This window comes from Epinephelus moara, chromosome 13 (assembly GCF_006386435.1).
Source record: "Epinephelus moara isolate mb chromosome 13, YSFRI_EMoa_1.0, whole genome shotgun sequence".
NCBI lineage: Eukaryota > Metazoa > Chordata > Actinopteri > Perciformes > Serranidae > Epinephelus > Epinephelus moara.
The window spans coordinates 12950706-12970296 of record NC_065518.1 but is presented as its reverse complement, the minus strand read 5'-3'; the positions used below and the strand labels follow the sequence as shown (position 1 = coordinate 12970296).

Genomic DNA, 19591 nt, shown 5'->3' with positions numbered 1-19591 from the left:
GGAGGCTTTATTGTCTTCATAATTTATTGTTTCTATCTGTGAAATTAAAGTAAATAAAAGCTTTGTTTTGTTATGACACTTGTTTTACGGCACTCAAGGATTACAGCACCCAGCATCCGACACAACGCCATTTTATCCTGTTAAAACTATTCTGACAACTTAAATTGATTTTAATGAAAAACCCTTTTGATTCTTTTGATCTGAGGACCCTTATGGACTAAAGGAATATGAATAACTTACAGGGTAATTGTGGAATGGACACATACTTTGAAGTAGCCAACAACCCACTTTTACACCTTGTAGAACTTATATAAATATAAAAAAAATAAATGAACTGCTTGGCCACCAGACAAGGCGTCTAATTGAGACAGGCCTTTAATTGTAAGAATTGATTAGTTGGGACTAGGCTTTTAATTGAAGTTCGACGGTTTTTGGTTACATTAACCATGTTTTTCTCCCTTCATAATTACTACATACTAAAACTCCTCTAAATATAAGTATCTCCTGTCATAAATATTGGATAGTTTCTCAAAATTATGAGATGTGTCATAATTATGAGAGGGAAAACAGTTAATAATGAAAAGAAGGTGGTGGACTTTTTTTGTTGTTGAAATGATCTTTCATAAAAGCATAACTGCGGTTTAAATTCATGATTTTGTTTTAACTAGATGTGAAACACCTACAGAAAATACTTGAACCTCAGTTCATCCATTCCCATCAGCAGGCTGCAGCTTCTCCACAAGGGGGAGCTGTTTGGTCATAGTTCGACACATGTTGACCTTTATGAATTTATCTGAACATTGGTAGAAATCAGTGAAGATTAAGGCACCTAACATTTAACTCTCCTGACTGTAAAAATGCAGCCTACTTGTCTGGAAATAACCAAGAACAAACAGATCTGTGGTTCAAATATTCAGCATGAAACACAGTCTTTAGGCAACCTACATCATGTCTAATTTCTTAAATTGTTTTTGGTCTTTGCATCCAGCCCCCTCTCTTTTCCTGACACATAAAATCTGTCTGCAGCTGCGACTTTGTAATTAAATGATGTGGGCTGAGGCTGTTTTCAGGAGCTTCTCATCACTGACACTGCATGTCCTTGTTACCGTGAGGAGCTGCTTCGATTTCTCATTAGCAATTAGAGTTTTTTTTCACTACTGTTGTTTTGAACATCCTTTTAATCACACACACACTTGACTCCATCAGGTCGGCACCAGTGAATCCTGATAGACAGCAGCAAACACACGATCCTGCACCTGTATTGACTGAAGCAGTATTTGTATCTCTTACTTAAACCTCAGCAAATTGCTTTTCAACAAAGGCTCAGACTGTTGAAATGAGCCTCAGATGTCAGTGTTAATAGCAATTTGAAAGCTTTCTGGAAATAAATACTGCTGTAAAATGTTAAAGTGCCCTTATTACTGTATTCAATCTTCCAGTTGCAATTTGGCTCAAGCATAAAAGAAATGCCAGAGGCTCTCGACGAAAAGGAGAAAATGTGGTTTTAAAATTTGATCCAGTGTGAAATCTGTCTTAGTATTCTTGCAATGTAGCAATGTATGTGAGTGAGTATGTGGACTGTTTTCTTTTTTTTTTTGTAAAGGGACAGTTCACCCCAAATCAAAAACACATCTATCTCCCAGTTACCTGTGGTGCTATCTTTCAACCTTGTTTTGGTGAGTTGTCAAGTGTTGGAGATGTCTGGGAGATGTCTGCCTTCTCTAACATATAATGGAACTAGATGGCACTTGGCTGGCAAAAAAAAGAAGAAAAAACTAAGTTTAAAATTTTAAAAAATAAATAAAAATTAATAATTAATAAAAGAATTTGAAAAAAAAAACAAAAATGAAAAAATGAAACAAAATTTAAGAAAAAAAAATAAAATAAAAAATTAACAGCAATAGGCCACATTGCTGCAAAATTACCATCAGATTGTGCCTATGTTGGTGAATCCGAATCATTCCAAACTGACAGGCACATGCCCGCTATTTGCAAATAACATACGGCCACGCCCCCATTTCTCCATATAAGGAAACACATTTGCCTAGAGCATCATAACGAAAACTGTAAAGCTGTTTCTACAAACATATTAAGGCCCTGACACACCATTGTTGAGCTCTCTCCACAGCAAGGACTGAAATCTATATGCCATCTTTACAACTGCTTGGAGGTTAATTAGAATATTTTATATACCCTGGATTCATGTCAATAATTATAATAATAATAAGAACAATAATTTCACAATTAGTAAAGGCAAGTTTGATGAAAACAATAAAAACAAACTGTTAGATTTCAATATGGACATGCTCATATCTAAATTCCACTGTAAGCTAGGACTTAGGCAAATAGGTGCATGCATTAAATTAACAGTTGTAAATATTGCTGTCTATTAAAGCCTTTTTTAATGAATGCGGTCTTAATATGCTCTGCACTGAGTTAAAAGGTGCATGATTACATTTTTTAAGACAGCCGGGCCCTCATCGTTTGTGTGTACTCAATGACAAAAAAAAAAAAAAAAAATATTTTTTTTTTTTTTAAAAACTCAACAGCAATGTCTCTACAGAAATCATGACCTGATTACTCAAGATAATCCAAAGACCTTGTTGTGAACAGTTTCATGTAGGAACTATTTTCTCTCTGCTGAACTACACGGGCCAACTGTAACACTGTGCAGAAGGAAGAGTGCATCAACTGCTAGCTCACCTAGCACCACTGAGCTAGCTAATGTTACAGCTCAGTGGACAAGGATTCCATTAATGTTTACATCTCGCGCTGTCACAAGCATGAGCCTCTTATCCATGAGTAGATGCACTCTTCCTTCTGCACAGTCATAACGGTGTATGGCGGGTGTAGCTCAGAAAGAAAGAAAATAGTTCCGACATGAAACTGCTCACAACAAGGTGTGTTGATTGACGAATATCACTACAGGTAAGAGGAAATACGTGTATTTTTAATTTTGGGGTGAACTGTTCCTTTAACATTCCAAGTTGCTGTTAATACAACAATTCTCTCATGTAATTGCTTTCACCCGAAAACATGCATGCTGTGTAACAAAAATAGCACAAAGACCAATGACAAAAATCTTCCCAAGTGTTTGAAAAACTGTTTTACTAATACTTCATGAGTGTTAAAAATACCAAGACCAGACACAGACACTTGAAGTGTTTTCTTTACATATGATGTATCAAACAATCATTATATAAAAAAAGCATTCTCCATGGAGATGTGTTCACCTGTAACACAACATACGAGGAACATATGGACATCACGTACAGTCAGGTGACAGGACTCAAACACTGTCTATTAGTACATGGACACATATGTAGCATTGAAAAAGCAAAGTAAACAAAGCACTGAATGTAAAACTAGTGCATCATTACAAAGATAACAGTATCAAAAGTAACAAGTCAGTTTTCAGCCTACATATCTGTGAACAAGAGCTGTAAAGGAAAAGATGCTGTGTGAATGTATATATGCTGCATTGCAATCCAGTAAAATGATAATTCTGCAAAAAAGAAAATAATAAAATGCTGTTCAGTTACCACAAATATGATTTACGTCGGATTTAGCATCTGGCATGTAGATTGGGTTTAAAAAACTCATCCCAAAAGCCAAATTAAAAAGGTATAAAAAATAGAAAATGAATATCTGCCGCATAGTCGTGGATGAAACTTCATTTCAGTGGCAGAAAGAGATCTAGAAATGTGTCCTTGTCAAGTGAGTCTGTCCTTTTCCCATCACAGAAAAACATGATTCAAAATCCACACACGAACACTGTAGCCAGACACTGGCTGTTTACATGCGAGTGCCTCCATGACGCCAGCTTTAAGAAAGTCCTTAGTGATTCTGTGATTTAATCACAGAGATCACAGAGTCCTCGGTGTAGACAGGCACATGGGGAAATACTCAAAAACACACACGACCTTTAGCAGAGCAATATTTCAGAGACGTTTACTCTCTCCGAGGAACGGATGTTTCCTTGATCTCAGCTCATTTTAGATCCATGCTCAGTTCATACCTCAGTACCCAGATCCCTCAAGTGAGCCTCTTGGGTCTTGTTAATGAAAGGGAAATGGCGAATCATTGACATTTCACAAATCGACTTGGTACCTTTCCGAAATATAAATGCAGAGGAAACAGACCTGAATTGCAGCTGTCTGTAAAAACAGCAACCTTCCCCAACTGCAGAACTGTTGCAGTAACACTACTGTTACTTTTTCTGCAGTTGTTTCAAGCCTCATCAGATTGGCTCAAAGCTGCGACGGAGAGCATTTACCTTTGAGAAAAACCCTATTGGGTTCCAAACTAACTACAAGGCCCAATCCCATTTCTTATTTTTATCCCTACCCCTTGTTTTTGAGTGCCACCTTGCCCCTCAGAACAGACACACATGGGGTAGCGGTTGAAATCTCCCCCTATGAAGTAGAACAACCCTTCAAGACCCTGATATGTCATTGGTGGTTGTCGATGCTAGCATTCACGTTAACGGACGCGACATAGCGAGAATGCGTCTTCTGAAGTGGTGATTTCTCTTGCATGGGCTTTACGCACCCTTTTGCAGTTGTCAGGATGCTGGCGATATGTTCATAACTTTAGTTTCTGTTTCAATCAATCTAACAAGTCATGAAATAAAAAATAACACTGCGTCAGTACCAGGCCAATAACTGTGCTCTGTAGGCTAACGTTAGCAACCCGTGCTCCTGCCCTGCAAGTCTGCACTGATATTCAGGAGCGGTAACAAGCGTGGCAACTTCACTGCTGAACTCAAGTTTAATTTCAGGCATAGCGTGCGATCAAAGTGTGAGCGATGCGACATTGAAATATGTCAAAATGTGCAGCTGTCATGCACAAATCAGCAATAACAATGTAACGTTAGCTAGCTAGCTAGTTAGCTACAGAGACATTGCTGTTTCATTTTTGCTATGCTTGTTATAAAGATAATGACTGTAATACATTAAAACTAAGATAATACAATTGTCAATGTAATTTTGAAATCTTTATTAACCTTTGAAACCTGGAGCAACATCCCTTTTTTTGTGCTACTTTCTTTGTGACACCTATTACAAATATTTTAACCGTTGAACGCTGAGCAAATTGGTGAAATTTCTTTCAGAGACATGGGGAAAAAGCAACTTGGTAAGAAATGTCCAACAAATTGCAAAAAAAACAAGGGCTTAGAAAATTATTTTAAAAAATAGGGAAAAACATTAAAATATTTATAATAATAATTATTATTATAATTATTGCATTTTAAAATTATGTTACAGAATTATTATAATTTTTAAGCACACATTCCAGGTCGTCTTGTTTATTTATTACTCCGGAGCCTTTGTGCTCCACTGTCTCTCAGATTAACTCATATCGCAGCGGTGCCTGGACAGCGTGACGTGTGTGGTTGTGCTGCTGCCGTGGNTCTCTGTCTCTCTCTCTGTCTCATTGTGTCATACGGATTACTTTTAATTTATTATGCTGATCTGTTCTGTCCGTCCTGGAAGAGGGATCCCTCCTGAGTTGCTCTTCCTGAGGTTTCTACCGTTTTTTTCCCCCCGTTAAAGGTTTTTTTTTGGGGAGTTTTTCCTTATCCGCTGTGAGGGTCCAAAGGACAGAGGGATGTTGTATGCTGTAAAGCACTGTGAGGCAAATTGATTGATTGATTTGTTTTTAACTTTATTTCTTCTTTTTTTTTTTGCCAATTTTTTTTGTTTTTAATTATTTTTGTTTACCAATCTTTCGCCAGTTTTTTGGGGCATTTCGTCTTTTGTTGCTCATTGCCTTCTACCCATGTTTTTAAAAGGAATCAAGTCAGTTTCCTCAGGTTTCAAAGGGTTAACACAGAAAATAACGATGTGGGTTTCTTTTGTTGATTGTGCAGCCATCTCACAAAACTCGGTTTGAAGTGTGCCTCTGAAAATGCTCCCTTAGGAGGGCCATGTACAACTAATACTTCACCCTACTCCTCTGTTGCAACAAGATACTACCCCTGGACATGAATGCACAAAATGGTGGGGTAAGGACTAAGTGTTGGGGGCAAGGGGTGTTTTGGGATTGGGCACAAGTGTTGTCTAAACTCATCTGTCATTGCACAAAACTCTTTTTCAGCTCTTCCTTTCGCATACAGAACAAACCTACAATGTAAAGGGTTCCCTTCATTTAAACACATTTCACAAAAACATTTCTACAATCAGAATTTCACAGATTGGCTTTTTTAATCTCTCGCCAGCCGTCCTTGATAAAAATCAGTTGATGATTAAAAAAAAATGGTGAAACCGATGCAAACGACAAATTAAAAATTGCTACCGTGTAGTAAAAGTGTCTGGCACAGTGCACTGCGTGGCAATAAATACAGAATATAAATACTTTACATGTACCTGAGCTCAGACTCGTAGCACCATTCAGGGACAGAGCACCAAAGGGACACGGCAGATCTCCTGATTCAAAACTCAGAGAAGCCGCCACCTTTTCTTTAAGGTTTTCAGAGTTTTCATAGTGCAAATTCTTTAGTGTCTTATCGCAACATCGTCCCTTCCGGCCAAAGTCTCAGCTGCTGTATTTGACGTTGGCAATAATGCAAGGCTTTGGTAGTGTTGGAGGTTGCTTGGGACTGGGTCTAGAGGAGGGAGGAAAGTGATACAGAAAGTGAGTGAAACCAGCTTTAATGTTTTTAAATAAATCTGGTGGAGGTTAGGACTCACCTGTTGGGGTGTGGGACAGGGCGCATAGGTCTGGGTACACCAGGTATCGGCACAGCAGAGGGGCTTCGAACCAGACGAGAGGTCCTTGGATCAGCAGGAAGGGGTTTCTGAGGAGGACTGGGCTTCTCCAACTCCTGACAAAGAACAGACACATTAAAATAATAACTGAGAATCTCCACCAGGTGGCACTCACAGCTCAGGCCTGCATGCCGTGGCCTCATCTTTAAAGCATCAGGGCAGCCCTGCCCATGCTACTTGCCATGAGAGGGACAATCATGTGGTTTTAATCTTCTCTAGAGGACTGAGATCACGATAAAGGCCTTTTACCTAGCCCCCATCTGGTCTCCATTCACCTCCTCCTCCTCTGCTTGGTCCGAGAAAAGCCTCCTCAAACATCACAGGGTAAAGAAGCTAAACAAACGAACATCAGACCTCACTCACCCATGGAATCAGGTCTGCTGATTCGAAGCACCGTTCCTTTTTAAAAGTCAAATCTGGCATCCTAATTTAAAGGTACACTATTGGTTAGTGTTATATATAATGCTAACATACTCCTGTGTCACTTAATTTGTGTAGGGGCTTGAGTTCATATGGTTGTTCTTGATGGAGGATTTTGTTTTTACCTCTTGCTGTCTGTTGTGTTTTCTTTTTTTTATTGTACTTAGTTGAATGTACCATGGCCGCCTTTTTTGCTGTTGTGCTCCGTGGGAAAGGGGCTCGAGTTTATATGGTTGTGTTTTACGGAGGATTTTGTTTTTGCCACTTGTTGTCAGGGATAAACAGAGATCACCTCCAAAGATATTCACGGTCTGGGCCTCTTTATATCAACACAATGCAGACAACACCAGAGTATACCAGTTAAATAAATACGTTCACCACCAAAAGTTTAAGTAAAAGATAACCCCAGATTCACTCTTGTTTGGTGTTTCACCCTGCTGAGTTTGCATATTCCGCACTGTCTCTTGGACGCCTTTTCAAAAAGACCCAGCCTCACCTGAGTGTTGTGGGGGTGCACGGCCTTAATGTCCCAAACACAGAAATGCAGACAAAGCGGTAGAGTCTCTGCAGAAAAACACCACCATGTCACTGCATGACGAGTCGCTGAGCGCTGCAGGTTTAGCCTTTTTTGAAAAATGTTCAACTTTGGGAACAACACTACGCTTGTCACTGTCACTTTCTACCCACTTGTTCAATCACAGTGGAACAGGGACAAATCCCACAAAGACCAACCATCACATCTCATATGTGCAAGTGCTGAACAACAGCAACAATGGAAGAGAAACACTTTAATATACTGTATATATTAATAAATGTTTTCTCTCATGAACCCACATAGACCAGCCGGGGCCGTCGTCTCTCCCTACGTGCGTCAGCCTTCCCTTAAACCAGAGCAGGTACTCTACCTTGCACCAATATTTCTATTTCCGCAGATATTCCGTATCATAGCAACCAGACACAACCAAAGGGCCTCAGCTAAAAAAAAACGCTGGGCCTCCAAAGCACTCTCACATGCTCCCAGCTGGGCATTTCCTGAGGAGTGCCTGGTATTTCCAGCTGGGAAAGAAAACGCTTCAGTGGACAGGGCACCTAGAATATCCTGCATAGTATATCTTTAATGTTTTCATTAAAACTGTGTTCTGTTAGAGATGTGACTAATGCAGAGTATTTCTCTTTTTTGCATCCATAAGGTCAAGTAGCATGACAATCAGCCCCATAAAAGTACTATTAAAAGCAGGGAAAGAAAAGTCTGATAAGGTGATTAATAGGCACAAAATTTTACTTAGAAGAACTAACTCAAGTGTCATCAGATGAAGCTCTCCAACTGGATGAGGCGTCCACTGCCCCCAGCAGAGAGCTTTCACCGTGGGAGGGGAAAAAGTTTCTGTCAATGTCTCGGAGCGGCCAAACAGCTGCTAAAGATACTGTCGGTGGAGTCTGCTGCCAACAGGCATCACTTTCTGTTTCACACTTTGACATTAAATAGGAGCAGCTGAGAGGGAAAATCTACTTCCTGGAGTTGAAACAGCGCCAAGAGCTGCTGCACTTCACCTGTCGTACAGGTGCGTGACCGCCAAGAACCTCTGTTAAACTAAATGGAGATCTTTCTGTAAGTGGCTCTGGATATTTTTACAGCAAACTGCAGGACAAGCTTTTTTATTAGACAATTCGGACTCCTGCTGTATTCTGCTGAAGTGTTACCATGACTACTTATGCGCACTCTCCCTGAAAAATAAACAGTTAAGTCAGTAAAGTGATAGTCTTAGAACATTATGAAAACACACCTATCAGTGGAAATTTAAGGGGTGATTATGTGAGGCTCTTTATGGAATGCTGATATATTCCATCATATGCTGTCGTAACATTTATTAGCTCCAGACCAGTTTGTGTTTTAAAGCCAGACCTCCTCTGAGACCCCTCCATTAATCTGGACAAGACCAGAATGTCATTATCTGTTTAACACACCTCTAATTAGCCCGACATTGGTGTGGCTTCGCTTTGACCTCAACTCCCCCGTGGCGTCATTTTCAGTGCTGTCCTTAAAGGCTTTCGAGAGTCAGCTCAGGACTCGTTTCAAGCTGGAAATCATTGCTGATTTTTCAGCCACATCTTGTCCTGTTTTTTTTTTTTTTTTTTTACTTATTTGCTAATATGCACTTTCTTTGAGGGCTGCAACTGCTTAGTTTTTGTCAGTAATTTATCTCTGCATTTTCTTCACAGTTTCCCCAGATGACATCTTCAAATTGCTTTTTTGTTCAAGAAACACCCCAGAACCAAAAGGTATTAAATTAACAATAATATAAAACAGAAATGAGGCTGCAAATCTTCATATTTCAGAGACTGGGACCAGTGAATGCTTTCAATTTCTGTCTCCATAGGTTTCCTTTAGGCCCTTTACTAGATTTGAAGTGCTCAGTGCTCTTTATAGTCTTGATCCTAGGCAGTCTACAGGGGCTGATAATTTGAACCCTCGACTTCTGACACTAGCTGCACCTTTTATTGTTGACATCTTGTTGCACATTTTTAATCTGACTCTTTTAACTGATTGTATTCCTAATATATGGAAAACAGCATTTGTAACTCCTCTGCACAAAGGTGGCCCCTCAAATGAACTGAATAATTACCGCCCAATTTCAAAACTACCCTGCTTGGCGAAACTATTAGAACGTCTGATAAGCAACCAAATTAGATCTTTTTTATCTGAACATGAAGTTTTAAACATCTATCAGTCTGGTTTTAGACCTGGGCATAGCACTGTGTCAGCAATTGCTAAGGTTATGAATGATATCGCTCAAGCACTAGACAGTAAACTTGATTGTGTTGCCCTTTTTATTGACCTTTCTAAGGCCTTTGACTCGGTTGACCATACTATCCTTCTTGAGCGTCTGCATAATATTGGGCTTGATTACAAGTCATGTAAATGGGTTGAGAATTATTTATCTGGTAGATCCCAAGCTGTGATTAGTGATGGTTTCATATCGGAATTTTTGAATATATACAAAGGGGTTCCGCAGGGTTCTGTTTTAGGACCTCTGTTATTTTCTATTTATATCAATGATTTTAATTGTGGTATCAAAAATAGCTCAATTCATCTTTACGCTGATGATTCAATCATATATTCTTTTGCTCCCTCTGTTGAAATAGCTCTGAGTAATTTACAAGATGACTTCTGTTGTATCCAAAGCACTCTGACTGATCTTAAACTGGTTTTAAATCCAGGAAAATCAAAGTACATGATTTTCACAAAAAAACGCACTGCTGACTTAAATAAGATCAGCCTTGCTACTGCTGATGGGACTCCCTTGGAAAGGGTTTCCTGTTATAAGTACTTGGGTATCTGGATCGATGACAAATTGTCTTTTAATTTACATGTTGCAGAACTTTTAAAGAAGCTGAAGCCTTTATTGGCATTCTTTTATAGAAATAAATCCTGTCTACCTCAGCACTGTAGAAAGCAATTAGTACTTGCTACCTTTTTATCGGTTTTAGGTTATGTTGATATTATTTATATGCATGCTTCTCCCTCTATTCTTAAACCACTTGACACAATTTATCATTCTGCTCTTAGATTTATTACTGTCGATGGGTTCATGACCCATCACTGCCAACTCTATCAGAATGTGGGCTGGACTTCCCTGGCTCTGAGAAGGGAGCAACACTGTATATTGTTTATCTATAAGGCATTGCTTAAAAAACTTCCTCTCTATTTATCGAGCTTACTGAGTTTTCGATCTTTTAACTACCCCATTCGTGCACAAAATTCACTGGCTCTTAATATCCCAACTTATAGAACGGAGGTAGGAAAAATTGCTTTTGGTCATTTCGCTCCTCTTAAATGGAATAATCTGCTGTCTCAGCTTCAGTTGGATACATTGATTCCTTTTATCAGTTGGATACATTGATTCCTTTTAATCATTTTAAACGCATTCTTATTGACCTCATGCTTTCTGAGTGTACATGTACTTGTTGATTTCATTATATGCTTCTGTTGTGTGTATATTATTGTTATTGATACGTATTGTAATGTGTATTGAATTGTATTTTATTGTACTGTAATCAGGGCGCCATTGGACATGAGAGCTCGCTCTCAATTGGCCCTCCCTGAATAAATAAAGGTGATATATATATATAAAGGTCCAGTGTGTAGGATTTAGGGGGATATATTGGCAAAAATGGAATGTACTAAAAAAAATGTTTGGGTTTATAATCACCTGACAATAAGAATCATGTTTTTGTTAGAAATGAATTGGGGTTTTTAAGATTATTTTTCTGCCTTTTTGCCTTTATTAGGTAGGACAGGGCAGGACAAGTGTGAGAGGGGATGACATGAGTCCACAGGCTGGAATTGCTGGGATATTGCCTTCTTATGTAGGATGCCTGCTCTGCCCACTAAGCAACAGGAGGCCCTTTGAACTGTTTTTAATCGACACAGGGAGCGGGTCTTCATCCACCGAGATCACAATGTTGCACTGCCATGTTTCTACAGTAGCCCAGAACAGACAAAGTAAACTCTGACTCTAGATCAGTGCTTTTCAAACTTTTTGTGCCCAAGGCACACCAAAGGGTAAGCCAGAATCTCAAAGCACACCTGTATTTATATCTCTGCACGATAGCCTTGACAACCAACTAACCATTACTCATGAAATATTTAACAAAATGATTGAAGAGTTCATTTTTAACATTTTAAAGGTACATCAAAGCACCAATAACACATCCATCTAAATAGGAAATAATGTAAGATAATGTGATGTGTCACATATTTGTAATTCCCACGTGCAAACGGTGACAAATAGGTACTCTGTGAAGGGTTTTCTAAATTAAACCAAATTAAATTACATTTTTTAGGTAGAGTTTGCCTCTTTATTGGGAAATGGGTGCACACAACATACTGATAAAGAAAATAAAATATTTATTCCTAACTTTTTGTATAGGCCTAGTTGAATATTGCAATAATAATGTGTGGTTATCACAAAATCCCACGGCACACCTGGATTGGCATCACGTCACACCATTAGACAGAGCCATTTGCATTTTCATGCTTTTTTTTTTTTTTTTTTTTTTAAACATGAAACTGCTTTACTCTGCATTTTAATCACCAAGTCTGTTTGTTTCGGAAAAGAAGAGACCTCTGCGGATAATTCAGCTCCCAGTTAAAACCTCCTGAACACTTGAAGAACACTGAAGAAAATCTAACCTGGAGAAGTTTCAGCTGGTTGCATTCTGCAGTCCTCACTGGAAGATGCCTCTAAATCCCCTTAAATCTTACACACTGTTCCTTTAATATGAATATATCTATCAAAAGGTGGAGCCCTGCCATGACTATATTAATACCCTAATCTAATTCCTTCAACACATTCTGAATTAAACATGTAACTCTGTCTTCCCAACACATCTTCTTTACTTATGCGCACACACACACACACACTATTATTACTCATCCTTTATTCTAATATGTATCACTGTTCTACTCTAACATTACGATCAACACCTCAAGCTCAAGTATTATTTATTATAATAGTTATTATTTAATTGCTTAAACTTCATTTTTGCCAACTTATCTGTACACTACATGGACACATCTGACAAAAATATAAAAAAACTAAGGGGAAATTTGTGAATATGATTGTACATGCTGCAAGAAACTGAAATAAGAACTAACTTAAAATAAAACAAGGACTTAAAAAATGCATTGATTATCTTTGATTAATCGACTCGTACCCTCAAGCCTCCCTTTGTCTCTCTAGCCCTTTGTTTTTCAGTCTTTTGGATCCTCTCTCTCTTCAGGTCTCTATGCCTCACTTGCCCACAGGGTACAAGTCAAACCGGATTAAAGCAAATAAGAGTCTTTGAGAATCACTGAGTGAGAGGGATTTAACACCGGGAACTTCTGGCTTTCTCTTCCCCTCAACTCTGACAGTCTGCAATGCCATAACTAAACTCCATGGAATACCAGTGGCAGCAAATTTACCACCCTGTGATATTTGGACATACTTGCTCACTCCACTTGCTGTTTCATCTTCCCTGTCTCCCTCCCTCTGCAAGCCTGGCTCCGTTTTCATTATTTATGTGGTGGTTTGTATTGTAGAATTGAAGTCTCGCTCGGATGACGCTTACTCCCCGGGTAACCTCGTTATTTTATGAGACTGCGCGTAACTGTCAACATGCATATACTTTTATGGGACACAAAAGAGCCATGAAAACGGTCGACGTCGTGACACCCGTGTGAAGGTGCAGTGAACGACATCATTCCCCTGGTTTGGTATTATGGGCTGTAGTAGTGGGTGAAAGCTCCCAAGACCAAGAGGAGAAATTGCAGTGAGTAACATCATCAAATAAAACGTTTCCAAGTGAGGAAACAGGGAAATCACTTACCATGACCATCCTGCAGGAGTTATGGCGCGATGCAGTGCGAAACGACGCCCCTCTTGATGCGACGTGGATGTGAGGTGGAGGCAACGGGGGTCTTGGCAGCCCGGGGCCGGGGGAGAGGGACAGGGTGAGGGACAGAGGGACAGGGTGGCTGAGGTGAACTGGAGGGCACTGGGGCAGTCTGCGCAGGCTGTGGGAGGGGTAGGGGGCCGGTGGGAGCGCCGCTGCTGGCCCCCGGTGAGGAGGCTGCAGAAAGATGAAAGGCAGAACCAGAGGAGTCAAGAGTATGCTTTGTCTAAAAGCAGAGAGAAGAAGACAGAGAAGAAACCGTCTGCTTCCTATCAGAAACAGTCATGTTAACCTCCTCCTCTTCCTCTGCCGCTCTTCCTGGTGCTGTCAAAGACGTATAAATCAAATGCTCCCGCTTGCCTGCTCATTATTCCCCAACTCCTCTTCAGGTGACCTATCAAAGGGAAAGCTTGTGCCATAAGCACCCGCTTGGCCTCATTCGCTAAGGAGCCCACACACACTCCTATTGAGATGGATCAGACATAGAATAGAGCCAAAATATGAGTCTGCCTAGTATTTAGACCTGGCTCCATGTGCACAGCTCATACACATGTAACACATACAAACGCACGCACACATGCGCCGGTTTAACACAGCTCCCGACAACTGGAAAATGACCTCACCTGCACTGTGCTTACATCAAACAGCCTTACATCCTTTCTCCTCTTACTTCTGACCCCAAATGAAAACCACATGCTGCTAACTGAAAACACCAATCTCTCTGTAAATGCGCAACAGCTTGCCTCGCTCGTGCTCGGGTGCCACCCTGCAGCACACATGTCACTTCTAACACGCCTCCTCTTATTTCAGCACCCCTAACTCAATCGATCACAGGTCCCTTCCCATTACGAAGCATGTCGGGGCAGTAATGGAGTAGTTAAGGCATACACAGCGATGTCGACACATGGGCTGCTACAGCAAACATTCCTGCTCCGTCTTGCAATTATCAGTAACAGGATGACTCTATATCTCAAGCGAGCCGCCGCCGCCGCCGCCGCCGCATCAACATTCTTCATGTGAGAAACGTGCAGATAAATCAATTTTCTCTCTTTAACAGGCAGCTGTTAATGACAAGAAATGCGCTGTGAACACACTGCTCACCACAGACTCCATTATCACTATCTCCTCCACATGTCCACACAGAGAGGGATGATTTAATTGGATTTGAATGAGCTGCCATTTGTGTGAAAACAACACATCAATCCTTGCGAGAATTATTTGAGCTAACGAAACAGCTGCGGCATTCCTGGAAGAATATTATACAGCTTAGATCATCTAGTGGTGATCCACTGTTCACTGGAGTCAGATACTGACTACTGCAAAAGATCTGTGTGTGTTTGTTATTTAGTGACCTTGAAGATGGCAGCGCTCTGTGGCAGAGGCGGGGCCGGCCGTGATGGAGACGTCGTGGTCAGCGACGGAGGCTGGCTCAGAGTGGATGGTCCGCTGATTGTAGCGCTTACTGATCTGGAATTTAAAAGAGGAAATCTCTAATTATACACTTTATTATGATAATCATACGTCAGTTATAATGGTAATATATTTAAAATTATTAAATCAAAACAAATTATGCACAGCAATTGGCTTCGCAGTGTGACCAATTGCAAAAATGTTCCCATTCAGCAGTGTCTGACACAGATTTTCACCATTTACAAACACTGCCACATTAAAAATTCAGAGATAATTACAAATGATTTCATTATTAATGGATGAAAAAGCACCTGAGCTTCTCAATCGGGTTCTTTTTGCTGGTGAAGAGCAGCCCCCGGAGGGTTTTCCTCTTAATGAAGATAATCACACCAGCTCCCAGGACAATGAGGAGAGCCACCAGGATGCCCACTGTCAGAGTCCCACTGTCTGCTCAGAAACACATAATCGGTTGTCTCAGAGACAAAAGTCTTGTAGCACTGAAAATGACAGCCAGACTGTATCTGTCACCATCCCGGCAGACTTGTCTATCAATATTTAATGTTTGTAGTCTGAAATTCACTCTAAGGTTTCTTTAAAGCTTTTAACACCAGTATTTCCTACCACAAAACTATGGCTTCCTGCAGAGAGGAACATAGTTCTGGGGACTATTTGTCATTGATATATTACTGTTGAGATGCACATACACTCCATGCCCAAAACCTACAACAGAACATGACCCAAGCTACAATAAATCAGCCATTTGATGTACTTGAGTTGCAACTTACTTGCTAATCTGATAGGGCCACTGTCCACACTGCCGCCAAAACCTGCCTTGTCACAGAAGGGAGGCGCCCAGTGAGCCTCGCAGTGACAGTTCTTGTTGTTGTTGCACACCTGCAGTGTATTAAAGGGACAATTAACTGTTAGATGAGCCTGAAAATGCAGTTATCAGCGTGTCCTTTTCATGCTATGGGGGACTATTTGTGTAACACGGCAGAACTTTAAAGGGTAACTTCATTTTTTTAATTTTTTTTTATTCTGACCCTTATTTCCATGCTGTTGTCTAAGTACCAGTGACAAACATTCTAAAAATTGGGCCAGTATTGAGTGAGAGCTCTGCAGCCAGCAACAGCGAAATAGACTGCAATGGAATCGTTTGGGGCAATTGTGCACTGTAGATTTATGTCCACTGAAAGTGCTTTTTTGCCACTGACAGGCTCAGTTTGTTATTTTAAGTGTCTGAAAACATTATGGAAAGGATCCCTACAGAGGAAGACCTTCTTCTTCAAGTGTATGATCCTTTTTGTTTGACCAGAATCTGCCCCAAAAAGCTATCAGCAAACCCACCAAACTCCATTTAAATAATTAGTGATTTTTAGCGTGTATAGATCCAGCATATTTTCACATCTTAACGGTCAAATTAAGGTTTTATTTCATTCAAACCAAAGTTGGTGATTGTCAGAACAGTGGAAAGACAAGCCAAGACAGTTTTTGTGACTTTTATTTTGTTTCTTTCGACTTTGAATTAATGTGGTTTATGATGATAATTACTGTTTATTTAAATGGAGCCTGGTGGGTTTGGTGATAGCGATTTCAGGGCTGTTTCTAGTTAAACAAAAAGGATCCTACTGCGTAAAGAAAGGTCTATCTCCATAGGGTTTCTTTCCACAATGCTGTCAGACACTTAAAATAATAATCTGAGTCTGTCAGTAGCAAAAACAAACACTTTTAGTGGACGTACACTGACGGCACGAACATGCCCAGGGTGTTTACACTGCAGCCTGCTGGCTGGCCTCTTGCTCAATACTGGACCAGTTTAAGAGTGTTGTCTCCATTACTCACTTCAACACAAAAACATGGGAAAATAGGTTCCAGGTTGAAAATACCGACGATAACCTTTAATACGCAGGGCTACAGAGCAAGAAAATGTCAGTTTACTAAGATATAAATCAAATAGAAGCAGTAAATCCTCACATTTGAGAATCTAGAATCAATGAATGTTTTTTGCTTAAAAATGCTTAATCGATTATCAAAACTATTGTCAGTTGATTTCTCTGTCTATGTTGATTTAGCACTCGATGCCACGGTCAACAGACACTCATGATACAGATGCTCTATGTGCTGCATGGAGAAGACAGTCAATCACCAGCCGGCACTGCTAGACTCCATATGGCAAAGATGTCTGGTATAAAAACCAGAGCAGACTTTTTGCCTTATACCACATGTTTTATCTTTCTCTCTCTTTAGTCTTCCTGTCCTGCAGAGTGGAAGAATGGTACGGTCTAAGAGGATTCCCCGACAGGGTAATAAGGAGCAGGTGAGGGCCTCTTTCCAAGGCAACATCTTGATCTAATCTGTGCATGCAGGGGTCGCCCCGTCTCCTAGAGGAGCAACATCCTTTTATTTCTGTGAATAAAACAGTCCTAAGAGCTTTATAGATACGTCTTAATTGGAGCTAGACAAACAAATATGACCGTTTAATATCTGGAGATGTTTCATTTTAAGTGACAGTAAAAACTGTCTTCCTCTGATGAAGCTTTACCAGTCGCAGCCAAAGCCTGTGGGACCTACCAGTGAATTTGAGGGTAATACCACAAAGCCACATATTTCATCTCGAGCAGGACCACCCATAGACGTTTGATGGGTGGCAGTTTAAAAAAATCCAATATCCATGCTACCCAGCTCAAAGTCAAACTGTGTGTCATTGCTCCTAGCGTTTGACCAAATAAAGCCTGGCCTTCAGATTTCAACACAGTTTTTGGGACAAGGACGACTGGCTGAGAGTATGATGAATGGCACTTAAAGCTAAGCATAAATGAAGCCATTATATCTAATTGATTGAACCTTTCAGCATCCAGAATGATTGATTGCAAGGCATGTAATGGCTCCCTACCCGGCGTATACTGGGCATTTTGAACATATCGCAGCCAAAATGAGCTCCTGTGTGAGGGAGGAATGGGATATTAAGAAAACAACTAATCTGGGTGGGGACTGGTTTGAGATAGACAGCCATCACATCAGGTCTTCACATCATTGGAACAGGATGAAAGGCGCCGTACTCACCCCTCGACCGCTGCACTTGGCTGAGCACTCATGCACACCAAAGACACTGACGTTCTGGCACTGACGATTCAGACACATCTGAAGCAGACAAAGACATTAAAAATTGACAGTGTGAGCTCAAAGAGCAGATTCAGTAATATTCCCAACCCTTTAATCTTTCAAGGGAAAAGACCAACACATCCAGTGTTCTATTTCTTTTAATTTGCCACCGCTTCAGCTATAAAACAGCATAGCATGAAATATAATTAAGTAAACACTGGGATTTTTCAAGAATGCATTAAAGCGGCTTTTTAAAAGTTGTATGATGTGGACTGTGGGCTCCTTAAAGGCACCACGCCCAAATATATCCAGACTGAATGTGAAGATGAACTTGGCAGCACTGGGCAAAGAGAGTAATGCCAGAACCCTTGACAGATGAGGGCAGAGGCTGGATCCTCTTTAAGGGTGGAGGTTCATGGAGAAGTAAATCAGACTAAATGGAGTAACTGTATCATTGAAGTGACCAATGTCTGAATTGATGACCACTGAAGCTGCCAAATAGACTGAATAATGGTAAGTCAATTAAGTGTCTGAGGCTGTGCGAGTCTGAAATGACAAGACGACACACCCTGAAGAACCTCTTAGAAAGTCTTAGTCATGGCCTGTCACTCCTCATCACTTTTTCCACTCTTATTTCCCAGCATTTGGGCAATACATTTATATTGTTTTCACACAGTCTTACAGAGAGCTACCGCTGCTATTTAGCAGTGGTTGGAGGTTTTTTAAATACTTACACTCAAAGGACAGCTTTGCAATTTCCAGGTCCATCTTAAAACAATGCTTATATGCCCATATGTACACTGAAAGAGTTTTTTTTGTTGCAGGAATGGGAAGATGAGGGACAAAATCTGCATTAGTTTCTCTACACACAACACAAATAAGGAATTTAAAGGGATAGTTTTCATTTGTACTGAGAGGAGACATGATAACATCAACCAACTACAGGGGCACTCAGAGGGCGCAAACCTCCGCCAAGGCCAATAATCCAGTCTCCTATAATATTCAGCTCTGCAAGCTCAACCACTATATATGTCTGGATATGTTTCCAAAACTTTTACAACTAGGGGATAGAAGAGCCAAATAAAATGAGGTTGAAGTCTACAAGTTCAAACTTCATAGTCAATATTATTGCTTGCTCTCATGATGCGTAAAGTTCAAACATTCTTCCTTAAGATCACTGGTGGAGTTCATTGCAGACAGTTCACATTTGAATGTAAGAGTCGTTGCATGATATGATTGTATTTATGTTTCCATAACTGAACCATAGTTTGAGAAAAGGGCGCTGTTACAATTGAGCCTTCGCTAAGTCCCGCCCCTGGACGCAGACTGGCCAATCATAATGTAGCATCGGGCCAGCTCAGACCAGGGTCAGACAACAACACAGCTGTGCTCCATTCGTTTTAGATTTCCTTCATTTTCAGGCTGGTTTTGTGGATTTGCAGCTAAATGTT

The 19591-nt window shown here is 40.3% G+C and overlaps 1 protein-coding gene across 1 annotated transcript in view; it reads right to left on the bottom strand.

Moving 5' to 3' along the window:
* Window positions 1–5419: 5419 nt before the first annotated feature.
* LOC126399350 (disintegrin and metalloproteinase domain-containing protein 12-like) overlaps window positions 5420–19591 on the bottom strand; it is a 115801-nt gene continuing 101629 nt past the window's right edge. The window contains exons 17-23 of the mRNA XM_050059205.1: window positions 18102–18179; window positions 15824–15932; window positions 15350–15485; window positions 14981–15095; window positions 13563–13805; window positions 6693–6826; window positions 5420–6607 (exon numbers count right to left, since the gene is read on the bottom strand). Of these exons, the coding sequence (XP_049915162.1) occupies window positions 6538–6607; window positions 6693–6826; window positions 13563–13805; window positions 14981–15095; window positions 15350–15485; window positions 15824–15932; window positions 18102–18179 (885 nt within the window). The 3' untranslated portion in view covers window positions 5420–6537. The remainder of the gene's footprint in view (window positions 6608–6692; window positions 6827–13562; window positions 13806–14980; window positions 15096–15349; window positions 15486–15823; window positions 15933–18101; window positions 18180–19591) is intronic.